The sequence below is a fragment of the Anopheles funestus genome, chromosome 2RL (assembly GCF_943734845.2).
Source record: "Anopheles funestus chromosome 2RL, idAnoFuneDA-416_04, whole genome shotgun sequence".
In the NCBI taxonomy this organism is placed as follows: Eukaryota; Metazoa; Arthropoda; class Insecta; order Diptera; family Culicidae; genus Anopheles; species Anopheles funestus.
The window spans coordinates 42,401,814-42,416,113 of NC_064598.1; the positions used below are offsets into that span (position 1 = coordinate 42,401,814).

Here is a 14,300-nt window from a genome sequence, read left to right on the forward strand (position 1 = left end):
CAAATAATTTGTACACATACATACATTTACGTGTTGGACAAAACTACATCAAGGACGTTTATGTCAACCACATCATCATTTTTGTTAATGGTGTGGAAAAACAAAAAGAATCGTAAATCAAAGAATCCTCTTCGATATTTGAGAATAGAAAGATGCGTTAATTCTTAACGAGATATTTACCGTCATGTTTATGTGTATGTTTATTTACCGTTATGTTTTATGTTTGAATTTTTTTTAATTCAAGACTGAATCTTGAATCTTTATATTAGACAAACAATCATCTGGTTAGAAAATTAATTTAGATAAACGAAATTTCATAACATTTTATATCACTAGAATAGATAAATATTTAATATTTTTCTTATCGTACTTCTGAGCAATTTAGTGTCAAATTACCTGTCTTTAAATAATTTACTGATCGTTTTAAACCATTTGGTTGATGCGAATTTACTAAGCATTACAAGTGGTTGTTTAAAATCTTCCAACAGCAAAAATGCTGTTCACTACACACACAAAAAAATCTATTTAAAAGTAAAAAAACCACTTTAAATGTAGCTCTTAAAATCAACCTTGGAGGTTGGATATTCATTGCTTTATAGAGAAACTAATAAAAATATATATTATTGCAAGCTCATAAATAAATCCAATTTTCTCTTCCTGATGCTCTCGACATTGGAGTTAATTTAAAATCTCCTTTGCACGTCAGCTGACGCACTCGCATGATAATATTTTTTCCCCCGTTCTGCCCAAAAACCATGTGCTTGTGTGCTTGCTAGTCCATAAAACAATCAACACGTCCCGCCTAGAACGATGGTCTGCTATTAAGAACACCAGTACGAGCAGTTGCTCTGCTCGTTGATGGTCGTATACCATTATGTACCAGACCCTCCTTCGCGTGCTGTCGTCGGCTTATGCTATGTGGTATTCAGAGCAAGCACAAAAATCGCACAAGTACGCATATTTCTGCGTCTCAACCGTTCGGTACAGCCGGTGTGATGAAGAATGGATAAAAATAAGTACCATCAGTGCAGCAGGCAAAGGGTAGACGGAAGCTGGCGAAAGTTAAGATTGCGATGATTGATTTCCAGCAAGTTGGTCGGTTTGGGCATCCTACCACGATCGAGTGGTAACAGTCAATATCGGTGGTTATGGCCAAAGGCGAAGTGGAGGACATAGAAGAGGGAAGCGATCGAAACAGAATGTATCTGGTGAAGGTGTGTATGGAGGCGTAGACAGGTGTTCATAATTACAGATATGAAGCGTATTGTGTTGGTTGCTCCCATCCTTCCCATCCATTATGCTGCCTTCTTGGGTGCTTTCCATTCTCACAAGCTATGGATTTTTCCCTTTGTCTTTGACGACTGATCTCACACCGGGGCACTAGTTCTATCTCCACAGCGGGGATGGGTGTTTTCTAGCGGCCCAACCCCGGTATGTTTGTGGTTGTGTATGGACAAAAAATTGCAAAGTGCAACTTTCGACCCTGAAAAGCGCCTTCCCCCTGGTGGCTGGTGGGAAGCTGGTGAAATGGAGCGAAATTTCTCCGTATCACATACGTACACATATGCTAAAGGTGTATGCCTCATCCAGTGTGTATCCCTTGTATGAGGTTGGGTAGGGAAATTTGTCACAAACTGCACCACTAACACTGAACCATCGTAGGGTTAATGAAAACCTCATCCTTACTTCTGCACATATCCCACCTGCACAAACGATTGTCTGCTGCTACCCATTATTACCTACCTTCACCCATTAGTGGACGCTTTTCTCGCTCTCACATCGTGAGGTTTCTGCTACACAACAAAGCACAGAAGTTCACGACTTGTCTTATCTGCGAACCACGAAGATTGTCTCTAACGAGGTGGCAGAGATGGAAGCCGCACCAGGCGATAGAGTATGCCGCACATACCTAAAACGCACTTGCAAAACTTTGGTGAGCGACATTAAAATACTTTCCTTTTTGTTTTTCTTACGTTCTCCCTTTGGCACACCCCTCACCCCTCCGCCAGGGGCAATTGTGACCATTTCCATCCACTCTCCCTTTTGTTTCTATTGTCCAAAAAATTTTAATCTCACAGCAAACGAAATTCGCAAAACGTCTTTGCCGCTAATGCGCCACACTTTTGTGTGGGTGTGTGTGTGGGTGTGATGTTGGGTTTTGTTTGGCGCCTTCAAAGACCGACCATGAAGACATTGGGACATTGCCGGGCGCCATCTCTTGCCAAGTTACACTGCTAATTAGTGAAGGAAAGTAAGCCCACTTTGGGCTTGAGATCGCTTTCGGTAGGTTAACGATCGCGTAGCGTGCGGTTTTTTTTATATTTTTGATAGCGTTTAGATGGAAATGGGAAACTAGGTGGAATAAGATGATAAAGTGTGATGGGAAGTTCCCGGGCTAAAGTGGTGGTAGGTGTGGCTTCGAGATTTTATTTTTAATTTAAGACCGAGTTTGACAATAAAGTTATTTTAAGAGGAGTTTAATTAATACGATAGCAATAAACATGAAATGGACACAACCTTATATTTATTCTCTTAAATGTTGAGCCTCTTAAGGAGGTGTATACTTTGCGTCCAAATTAATCAAAATCGTGTTATCCATTATCGTACATAATTTATTGCATTTGAATGAAATTGTAAATTTATTTAACTGAAGTATGAGATATTTATCGATTACACATAAAAAAAACTAACAATTGATATTTTTTTTATTTTGAAAGTTTTAAGATGTTCTTTCTTTAAGACAAAAAAAAAGTCAAATTTATTCATTTTACCAACTTGATTTGACAACACACCCATAATGGAACAAAATTTGCAAACACAGAATACAAAATGAAGCCATGCTAGAAAGCTGCACCCCAATCCCAGCAACGTCATCTCATAATTTCAACGCTTTATTTTCCTCTATTTGCTTGCCTAAGACGATTCTTCTAATTAGGGGTCTGTCCCAACTGTGGCTCAACCGCAAAGCCGACAGATCAGCATAGGCAAAAGCTGCAGGCAAATTTCAACCCATTTCTCCTTGTAATAAACGGGTGAACTAAGCCTTGCTTGCCTGCAACAAACTACAACCGAAACAACAAAACCGACCGGACAGCTTCGCGTGTGAGTAATTTACGCACAGTGCCGGTGTCTTTTCAAGTGGTCAACTGTCCACCGTACCAGCACTTCTGGTGACAAATGAAAGCTGACAAAAGGTCATTTTGGGCTGAAGGCGAACCCGAAACATAAACACTGGTACATGGGGAGCATGGAGAGTCCGAAATTCATTACCTTCGCTGTACGCAATTCGGCCCCAGACCCGGCGATGGGAAAATGGAGAAAATTAAAAACACTTCCTCATTCTGACAGTGTTAATGCAATGAGCGAACTCGCCATCTTCGCCCGTTAAAAGAACTAGGTTAAATTTATGTACATAACGAAATTTGTAACAAACTCTCGATGTGTTTCACCTCCCCGATTTAGACTTCAAGAAAGATAAATAAAATAATAAAAAAAAAACTGAGAAGGAAAAATTATTGCCTTGAATGAGGATTAGAGATTCCACTCAAAAAAAAAGAGGAACATAAAATAGCACAAACCAACGCAAACGAGAACCATAACTGAAAAGCGCCAATAGAGACCTTTAAGTGAAACCGTAACTGTGATGTGAGTATTTGACTTACAGTTTACACTTGCCTAACAGGGCGGCATGTTGGCCACTGTGGTTCATCTTACCAATATCTCGTTTCCACACGTCAATAGATGATGCGCCATTTCTTTCGCAACTTTCGTTCCTTTTTTTGGGGAACTCTATCCGTTCGGCGAATTTCAGACCGAAACGGTAAGCATCATCGGAGCGATTAGCCATGATGTACGGCCGTGATGAATGAATTGTTCCTTTCCATTCTCAGTGCCGGTACTGGTGAGCAAACATTCTTGATTAAGTAAGCATCCGTGGTTTGGGGGAAGATGCTGCAGGTGAAGGAGGGCCCGCAAGAGGAGGACAACGAGTAGAAGGCGAAAAAAAAATATGCACGTAACATTTCATCCGTGTGCGGTAACGATTTCTTTCCATCATCGGAACGAATTAGCTGGATAGGTTAGCGGGGCGAAACGGCAGCTCCAGGGCAGCAGATGGACACGCGAGGTTAGCTCCGATCTCATCCACCCTAGACGCCAGTTTGTGGTCCGTACAACATCGCAGATCAACAGGCTCGTATGGTGTAAATATCCGAGTTCCGAGTGGTTCTGCCACTTTTACCGCCTCACCCACCTGCGTTCTACCTCCCGGGACCGGGACTGTGACCGGTTTTTCCCTCCACACAGTTCAAGGGTTTTCACACGAAAACGTGGAGGCTCACCGAATCCCTTGCCCTCGGTCCAGGACCGTTAGGCGTGGGCCTGGTTTTTGTTGTGTTTCCCTTTCTCTCTATCACATATTGCTTTCCCATTCATTTTCCTCATTCCCTGGTGACCTACATATTGGACGGGCAAATGAAAACCCATCGCTCACCGATCGTCTGTCTGGACGGTACGTTGATGGTGTGGCCCTTCAATTTCGAACCTCCATTCCAGGAATGTGTGTGGGTGTGTTCCCTTTAGCTACATATCTCTCACTCCTGGTCGTTATCTTACTTTGGGATTTAATCTTTTTTTTTGTGTGTGCAGCTGCTTTCAACACACAACATCATCAAGGATGCAAAGTTGCGCTCATTTACGTTTATATTTTGCACATCCTTTCGGTTCACTCCCTAGCACCATCCATTAGAAAGAAAACGTCTGTAACGTCCATTGTAATTAAAGTGCGGAAAGTGGAAAGACTTTGGGGTAGAAAAAGGAATATAATTTCTCACCGGAATGACGTTAAAGGCTGTGCTGGAAAACTCCCGTTGCCGAAGGGCACAAAGTAGCACAAAACAAAACGATTTTCCCTCTGTGGACACGCTAATGGTACTGCAATTCTTTTCACGCTTATGCTGATTCTTCCTTCGCCATTAACGCATAATGTGTAGTGGAGAAGAAAAAACTTTCTGCAATAATACTTGATGCAGCTTGAAGTAAAAAAAAACCTAACGCCATCATATTTTGTATTAAACAGCTTTAGCTTAAAAGAGCAAAAGTGTCATCACTTTAAATGATAACAAACGGAAACGTATGTATGCGCATTGTATGTATAGTTTGCCATGTTTTTTTTTATTGTGTTCGATAACGTGCATCATCATTAGTGTAGCAAATGTATCTTCCAACACCAAACATAATCCTTTGTGGAACGCAACCAAACGACAAAACACATATTTCCATTCAATGTGGAAACTGAAATCGAAACCCGTAAAGAGCTTGCAGTTTTATGTTGCTGCATTGTATTGCTTCTGTCGGAAGTGAATTGCAGCTGAAGCATACACACACACACACAAAATACATACATTTGAGTACAAAGAAACAATTCCTCAACAATTGACACTCTCCGTCATCTGACGTAGCCGACGTGCTGGGTGCAAATTGAGCGGCAAGATAAAACCGTACAGCAGACGGAAATTTCGTCGAGATGGTCACATAATTTCTTTCTTTTGGGCAAAGAAGAAAGCAGCGTCAGAATCAACTTCATACCGTACGGCAACATGAGCATACCTGCTTGCCTCGGGTTTCGTCCCATTTGCCGCCTGCTTATCACCACTCGATTGCCACGGAGCGTGTTATGTGTTCGCCGTTTGTACAAAACGCATGCAAAGATTCACTTCAAACCGTGGCGACATATCGGGCCAAGGATCATGCACAGAACAAAAAGTGCATCTCAAAACGGAATGGTACTCCGGAGTGCCCGATCCATAAAAGCCCGAGTACATCACCCGAGGATGGCAAGCTTTTATGCTGCCGTCAAGTGCAAGTACCGGGATGCGATACTACTGGATGATGTCTCTTTGTGGTCCACTTTAGTGTTCATCTCCGTCAGATGAATGTGGTTTCTGTTTAGTGGGTACCGGGTGCAGGATGCAGGTGAAAGGAAGAGTCTTGCATTTTAAATTCCGTAACACGATTACGGTGGCAAGGTAGCTAGCTGTGTGTTGTATCGCACCACAAAGAAGTGTTCCAGGAGATTACTCTCTTTATGTCTGTATGCAACTATGCTGCTGGTGGTGGGGATTTCTTTTTGGTCGTATGTCTTTCATGATGCTTGAGAAGAAATTCTTACACGACGCTGCTCAACATTCCTCCAACGTGGTTCCCGTACATAGACAAATGTGAATGCGAACTCCGTACAACTTTTGACGAATGATGTGTTTATTCTACTCGAAAGAACGGGAAAGTGTAGCATGCTTTAGCTATCAGTCGTAATCCAACATTACCGTACAGCACGGAAGTATCTGTCGTAGTTCCTCAATGTCGTCGTAATGTATCGGATGAAACCCAGACTGCTTGTGGAACAGTGAACATCCATCGAAGCAGAGCAGTCGAAGATGGGTTAGCTTCTCGCTCAGCCCATCCAGCTGTACCGATTCCAGATGGCAGGATACAAAGAGGAGCTTCTGCAATCGATTCGCCGAGCTGAGATGCTTCAGCACATCGACCGGAAGTGCTACGCCGGCAAGTTCCAGCGCAAGCAGGTTAGGAAATCGATCAAGCCATCCAAAGATCACATCGGCCTGGATCGATCGTGCGGTGAAGTGAAGACACAAGCGGTTCACACGGGTAATGTTTTGCGTGATAAAGTCCATCGTGCGCGGTGCATCCGTACCGGTAGAATGGATGAAGAAACGTTTTAAATTATCCACCCGGAAGTAGTGGCACGATTCGTCCGTCACCTTGATCAGCGATAGATTCTCCAGGTTGGGTAGATTGATCGGCGGTTCCGGTGGTTTTACGTACGGGTAGTAATCGCTAATCAACAGTAGCTTCAGATGCTTCAGTGAAGACAGCGGCACGAGTGCCTTCGGGTTGTTAATGTTCATCTCGGCAATTACTAGGTCAACCAGATCGACTGCATACTCACAGATGGCGGCCAGCATGGACTCCTTCAAACCCATCCCAAGTGGAATGTACTTGGCGCGGGTGTCGATGACCTGCAGCTTGCGGCCACGAAGCAACCGTTCGGAGACGCACGATTCAATTCTAAAGTCAGCCATGTTAAAGTACAGCGACTCGGACCGGTATGCCAGCAGGCGTATCATCAGCTTCACTATTCGCAGTCGTGCATCCGTTAGTGGACTGCCAAGGTTCGCCCGGAGTACCACACTGTAGTACTCGCGATCACTTGCTTCTAGCAGCTGTGCCATCTGCTTCAGCACTGGCAGCGAGTGGTCGAGATTTACCTGCAACCGGAACCGATGGATGTACACCTCCGAGAAGATGATTGCATTCCAACGTCGACACACGATCGAGGCATTTTTAATATCCGCTAGCGGCAGATAGTCCAAGATTTCACACATCAACTATGGGGGAAACAATAACAAAGTGCTGTCACCACATCGCCTTTGCTCTTGTTAATTTCGTATTGCTTACCTCGAAAGGAAGATCATTGAAATGTATATCACCTTCACTCATCCTGCTCGTTACGATCAGCTGCTTATGAAGTTCAATAGCTGTAGTGGATAAATTCTTTATAAAACGTTTAAATTCACCAAAAACTATCACCCTTATACGATCGTTCGTAGTGCGCCTTCAATGTCAAGTTCAGCTGACAAGCGCGCTGAGAGAGCTCACGTAATTTTCTGCCACCATAAAGTCATCTTGGCGCATGTCAGTAATCTTGCTCTAGTTGCATTTGTTTGCAAATAATCATCACTGAAGCGTCCCTGCGCCGTAAATTGTTGTTGGGGGTGGCGAAGAAAGAAAGGCACCCCCTTACACCTCTCCCCGGCACAGGGTGGTAGTGTTTATTTTTATTTTCATCCAACATTAAATCCCCGAAACCATGACTACCGATGATGATTCTGTGTATAATGGTGTGTTTCGTTGTGTAAACAATGCGAGAGCTGACTGGTTCTCGAAAACACTCAATCTGATGGTAGAACATTAACTACTACCATCACGAAGGTAGAAAACACTCATAACCCTAAAGACCTCGGCGTAACAACGATTTGTGGTTGTGCACAGTGAAGATGGATAAGCATTTTATTTCATCCCTGTGAGCTAATAATTCCACGTCTCCAAGTTTTTGTGTGGAGCACACAGAAGCATTCAGTTTTATCTTATCTTTAGATCCTTGCCCGAAACCATTAGGAGAGCGTTTTAGACTGTTCCAAACAGGCCGTAAAAGTCCCATATAGGTAAGAAAGAAAGCAAAACGGTTGCCGTATATTGCTTAGCTCGTAACAAAAGCTCATTTTTGTGCATTCGTAGACAGTTGGGGAAGGAGAACAATTTACATTGATTTCCTCTGACAATTGTGCAGACGATAGACTAATGGTGGGAGGGCCAACGTTTTAAATGAGAGCCTGCAGTTGTCCCTTCCGGCATCATTTCCGTCTAAGGGTAATGGGTGTGTTTTAGAGATGGACAGAAGAACAAGTCTTCCGTCTGGCTTGAAGAAGCGAGAATGCTTCATAAAACCTTGGGATGATGCGTGACATACACCAATTTCTAGAGTTATCATTGTTGATGCGATGTAGGAGCAACGATTTTCAGTTTAGTTTGAGGCTTGAGCTTATTTTGGAACATTTGAATTTCCCCTAAGAGATCAAATAAAAAACTCAAAATAAATGCCTTCATTAGAACTACACATTCGCTTTTCACTTTCTAATGCAATTCAATCATATTTTATGTTGCGAAAGTATAAACATTTCTTTAAAGAAAGTTTCGTCTACCAGTTTAAAAGAGCAAATTAATGGCGAGATTTATTGGAATCAATGGCCCACATTGCATAAGGTTAGATTAATGCCGTACCGGAATTTTGCAACATTAATAATCATCCAAACGGTCTGATACATTTCCGATTTGCTTCCTGCATCCAATTTGATTGATATCTGTTTGAAAACTGCTACAAATTTCCCTAATTTTAACACACATCTTTGCATGTGTTTTCGGTCATCAAAAAAAAACTTTCGATTGCACGATTTTGCCCGTAACCGAAAGCATCCAGCGATTGATCCTCTGATGCAACTGTACGGCACGTGCGTTGGACTACGTCGATGATGTGTACCAAACCCTCCCAGCCCGAGTGGTGGTCACACATTAACGCCATTTACCTCGTCGTATTTTTTGTTTTCTTTCTTTCTCTGTCGATAGATCTGGTAATCGATTTCAAATAGGCCCGCTACTTCAAAATGAAAAGAAGAAAGTAAAACCCTTGTGCAACACCTACTATTGACTTAACCCACTGGTTGATTTTCGCCTGCTCGAAGATGCGATTTTAGTGCATATTAGTGGGAAATGTTTATCCATTACCTACGGCGGAGAGTGAAAGGGCACCGTCCTGTCGTATGTTTAATGCGATTTTCGGCACGTAGTAACTGCGCACGATTAAAAAGCGAAAAACCAAAATTATGGAAAAATTAAATAAAAACAAATAAACAGAAAGAACAAAAACAAACCTTTACTCGTTACCGCTGCAGACGAAAAACAAAACGAAACAAATCGAAACCAAAGCAAAACCTATCACGTCACACTAAAAGACCGCACGAGTTCGGACCTGGCAGGAGTGCGATGGAAACGTACGGCAAACAAACACGAAATTATGATTTCACACTTGGCCGGGTACGTGCGAGGCGGGCTTCGCGAGTTTGTTTTTCTTTCCACCCACCGATTTGTTGTAATTTTGGGTTGGACCATTGATCGAATAAATATAACGCGTTTTTGTTGTTCCTCTTTCCCGGTGCATTCGGCCAATGTTATTGTTATGCCATCGCAACACTGTACTGGGTCGGCGTATGATCGCACATGGAAAAACAAGCTTAACATTCGGTTCGAACGAAACTAAAACCATCGAAACCGCTGGGAGGAATTTTCCGGCCGGTAAGCTTGATGGAGAAAGGAGCGTATGATAGCGGAGGATAAAGTTATTGTCTAACGTGAGTTTTAGGATGATCGTGACGATGATTTGATCGAACGGTGGTGTATTTACGTCATACGTACCAGTGTGGTCCACTCATGTGTTGAAAAATTAAGTAATAGTAGTCTTCCCTTCAGCGTTCGTGGTTTAAACGCTGGGATGTGTGGTGAGGCGATCATCATGTGTGAAGCTTTATAAACTCTTCATTCCGTTATGTAGCCGAATGGAGTAAACAATAAGTTTATGCTATCCTTTCTATTAAAGTGGTGAGAGATAGAAGTGCAGTATCTCTTGTTTATCAATTTTTAATTTAGAAATGTTGCTAGGCTTTAAGACAAATTTATTGACTGAAAAAATAACAATTTTTAAATAATTTTCATGCCAACACACAATGTCTTGGAATTGTAATGGAAATTAAAATTGTTCTAATGGGAGATATACTCATGCTTTAGAGCGTGATCCTTATTTTCAAAACATAAACATAATAAAATCTTTTTTTATTCATGTAGAACGTCCTGACCGTATTGATAAAAATAATATCATTACAATCACTACATTATTTACAATCATTTTTTCGGAACGCTTTAAAAAATCCAATTTTGCAAGCCGCACCGGAATTTGTCTACTAAATTCTTAAGAATAACAGTAGTAATGCTTAAATGGCGAAAAATCAATGATAAAATGACGTTTTAAATTAAAAAAAAAAAAAACTGTAACTGAAGATCTGTCTGTATAATTATTCCTTTAATATACAAATAGATCGCTAAATATGTTAGTAAATTCTAAAAACTGTAACTGTAGAATTGTAAAAAAAAAACTATTAGAAACGTTTCAGAATATTTCAGAAATTTCAAAAATCGTGTAGGTATTAAATATTCGATTTTCTCAAACTTGTTGGCAATATATTTCCACGTAATCGGTTTAGTGTTAAAGTGAGCTCGTTTAATGGTATATAATTTATATTCACAGTTAAAACAACACGTGTTTAACAGAAACTTACATTAAATACAGCTCATTGCAAAAAGCCAAAGCTTGTTTTTTTTTGCTTAACACCATTCTTAAAGCTTAACATCCGAATCGTAATCGAATTCAAATCGTTCGTTCAGATGAAATGAGTTAATCAGCTGATTCAAGAGCGAACAACACAATCAGGTTTGCCTACGCATTACGGTGCTGGGTGTAAAGAATGCGCTCACACATAGACAAACAAAATGCTCAGCTAACAATTCCATCTCAACCAGCAACAAATGTAGCAAAGGAAAGAGGAAACTTGTAATTGGCACCATAGATCGAGCTCGATCGATATCGAACGGGCACAAAACGAACGGTACCGTTTTCGATTGCAGTCCGATCGGGGAAGGCCAGGAAAATCGTCTTATAATTTCCAGGGCACCTCGAAGATGCATTCCCTGGAACAAAAGCTTCCCGCACACATACACTGTATGTTCGAGTTTGCAGCGATTATAGACATGATGTCCCGTTTCTTCTCATCGCTCGATGATCGCTTGTTATTCATCCGTCAGTCGATGGAATTGGTGATAGATGTTTAATCTTTTGTCACGAGTTGTTGTGAACTGCATCCCGGGCGGATTAATCCTCTGTACCCCAGTCACAACCTAACGGAACTCATTTCGTACAGTCAACCTGGCTCATTGACTTTCGAGGTTCGTTATGAATCCATGGTTCTCATTCGCGCAACGAAACAATGCTGTTTGGATTGTTGAACGAAAAACACAAAATGCGCTGGTCATCCTGTATGCCCGATTAAGCTCATCGTGTTTAATCGCTCGATTAATGTTCACGCTTGTCATCGTGGCGTGAAATGTTGCCTGCCCACCCGCGTACCCAAGTGCATTCCGAAGGGTCAACAATCCGAAAGGCCTTGACAGTGGTTAAGCCCTTTATCCATTTTCTTTCTTGTGGTCGGTGTTCACTCAACCCTTTTTTTCGCCTTTTCGAAAACACTAAACATGTCACCGAAACACGTACCAGATATTGTCGTACTACTGCTGACAAGCCGGCACTTAACAATTTTCAACCTCAACACTCCAATTCTCTTGGCGGGTGAAAAGAATAAGGAAATGTTTGGGGAAAAAAATATTTGTTATTCCCTCGGGCGTCGTTGCGAATGGGACTGTTTGCATTCCCGCCCGTCATCAGCCCGCCCGGGCGGACACGATGCAGACGCTTCTAAAGCCAGCCCGCGTGTTGTACGAAACAAATAGTAGAAGGCAGAGTAACAACAAAAAAAACCAGAACAAACACCACACCAACGAAACCATCCGGGTGACCCGAGCCACTTAAGCGCTAATGTTTGCCCATCAAAACAAACCGGGATACCTTTAATTCGTGGCCACTTCAGCAGCCGAATCGTAAATCATGTCCAGAGACGGAGACAAAGTGAACGGAGACAGAGAACAGCATCGCTTGTGGAACGAACGCTAAGGGAAGGCATGTAGAAGGTTGGTAGCATTTTAATAACCTCCACCGTTCCACCCCAGGGGAGTGTCCTTTAATTGAACATGCTGGTGACGTTCCATGGGAAGTGAATTCATACTTGAGCGACAGTTTCGGGGCAAGATGTGTATTGCGACATCAGTTTCGTTCAGTCTCTTTCGGTCGTTGGTGGAATTGCCAATTTTGATAGAGGAAGAGAATTGTTTGCCCATTTATCTTCAATATAGAATAAAATGGGTTTGCACTTTATCGATAACGAATGGGATGGGTAGGCTATAAAAATGGAAAGTATACATAGGAAACATGTGTATTAATTTATCTAATGAAGATGCTCAGATGACTCAAAGTCGTAAGGTACCTCTAAGAAATAGGGTATGAATAGGACTTAAAGGCGACTAAATTAAGTATTCTCTTATAATTGATTTTCTGGTTAAGTAATACCAATTTCTTACAGGTAATATTAAGTGCTAACTTTGGAAGAACTGGGAAAAATTTACAAGAATTATTAAACTGAAAGCCTGACTTACAAAATTGGGGAATTTGGTGTAGTGATATTCATTCTCGCAAGAGCAAGACTGACAATTTAGCTATGGGTAAATGAAAATAAAAGTTCCAGAAATTGCAGACCAAGACATTCAAAGTCTTCCAATTCCCTGTAATGTTTTAGTATTCTCTTTCGACGAGATCTTTAGTATAGTTAAAACGATGTCGATCTTTACACAACAGGATAGAATCCCATTCGAACCAACTCTTTTCATGCAAAAGATTTTATAATCAAACTACGAGTCAATAACTTCAAGAAAATCTCTCAATAGTCGTCAAAATCTTCTCCAGATTGTATCGTTAAAAAGGAGCACTTCTGCTTGTATATAAAAATATCTTTTTGACAAATTCATCATGATCACTTACTCGTTTTATTTATTTTACCAAACCGAAGACACGAAAGTTTATATGCCGCCTTACACTCACGCGGTTCCCGGTTTTACCCTCCCGTGCACACTTCATTAGCACTGCATGAATTTACAACGAGTCGAGTGTAAACCACACAATTGACACCGTAACAGACCCGGAGAACGCCCGGGATGTGAAAGAGAAACCCAATCAACAATATTTTGACACTCCACAGCCTACCATCTCGTTAACCCACGCACGCAACTTCAATTATGCGCATGCAGCACCCCCCATTTACGCCAAACCCAGGTCCGGGATGTGTTTTTCTTTCCCCCCTGCCATGCCAGTGCGGCGTCAAACAAAACAATGACCTTCTCCCACATCGGCAGATGAAGGAAAAACTTCCACTTTCCATTTTTCCAGCCAATTCGAGCCGGTGTCCCGTACGGCCGAAAAGTGCCCTGGAAATGTGTCTTGCGACAACTCGATCCTCTGCCGGAGTTTTTCTTTTGCCGAATGGGGTTGCGTTTTTGAGTTATTTGTCTGGCGGAAAGTTTAGTCAGCTGTGTGTTGCGTCGTTGTATTGTTTCTTCTGGTGGCTTTCCCGTAAGGGAGGGGGATTTCTTATTATTTTCTTCTCCTATTTCTTTGTCCGTTTTAGGCTGGGCAAATATTTTTCTTTCCTCTCCGTTCGACGTTCACCCTCTTCGGCGAGACGGGGAATGGGAGTTTTCTTAACCATCGGTGAACTTCACTGGGTGTAAGCTGCTAACCCAAAAACTCGGAAATAACATCCCAATTTCGTTCGTTTGATATCGTTTTGTTCAAACTGTTGTTCTGTGGCTGTAATCCAACGTTTAGGCTGAAGGGAACAGAACCCCACAGCGTTGAGGGAGGTTTATTAATAGAGCGTAGTGAGCAGGGTAATCATATCATCTACACGCTTGGTCTTCCCGAATAAAATAACACCCTCTTCCTGAGGTTTCAT

The 14,300-nt window shown here is 41.9% G+C and overlaps 2 protein-coding genes across 4 annotated transcripts in view; one reads left to right on the forward strand and one right to left on the reverse strand.

Annotated features, from left to right (window-relative positions):
• The window catches only part of LOC125761252 (cadherin-89D), a 30,769-nt gene that overhangs the window by 3,261 nt on the left and 13,208 nt on the right, over positions 1 to 14,300 (forward strand). The gene's annotated exons all lie outside the window — the stretch shown is intronic.
• On the reverse strand, positions 6,235 to 7,654 carry LOC125761290 (uncharacterized). Its single transcript, XM_049422284.1, has 2 exons — positions 7,477 to 7,654; positions 6,235 to 7,406 (listed from the first exon to the last, which is right to left on the reverse strand). The coding sequence occupies exons 1-2, from the start codon at positions 7,516 to 7,518 to the stop codon at positions 6,303 to 6,305; spliced, it is 1,146 nt and encodes a 381-aa protein (XP_049278241.1). The 5' UTR covers positions 7,519 to 7,654; the 3' UTR covers positions 6,235 to 6,302.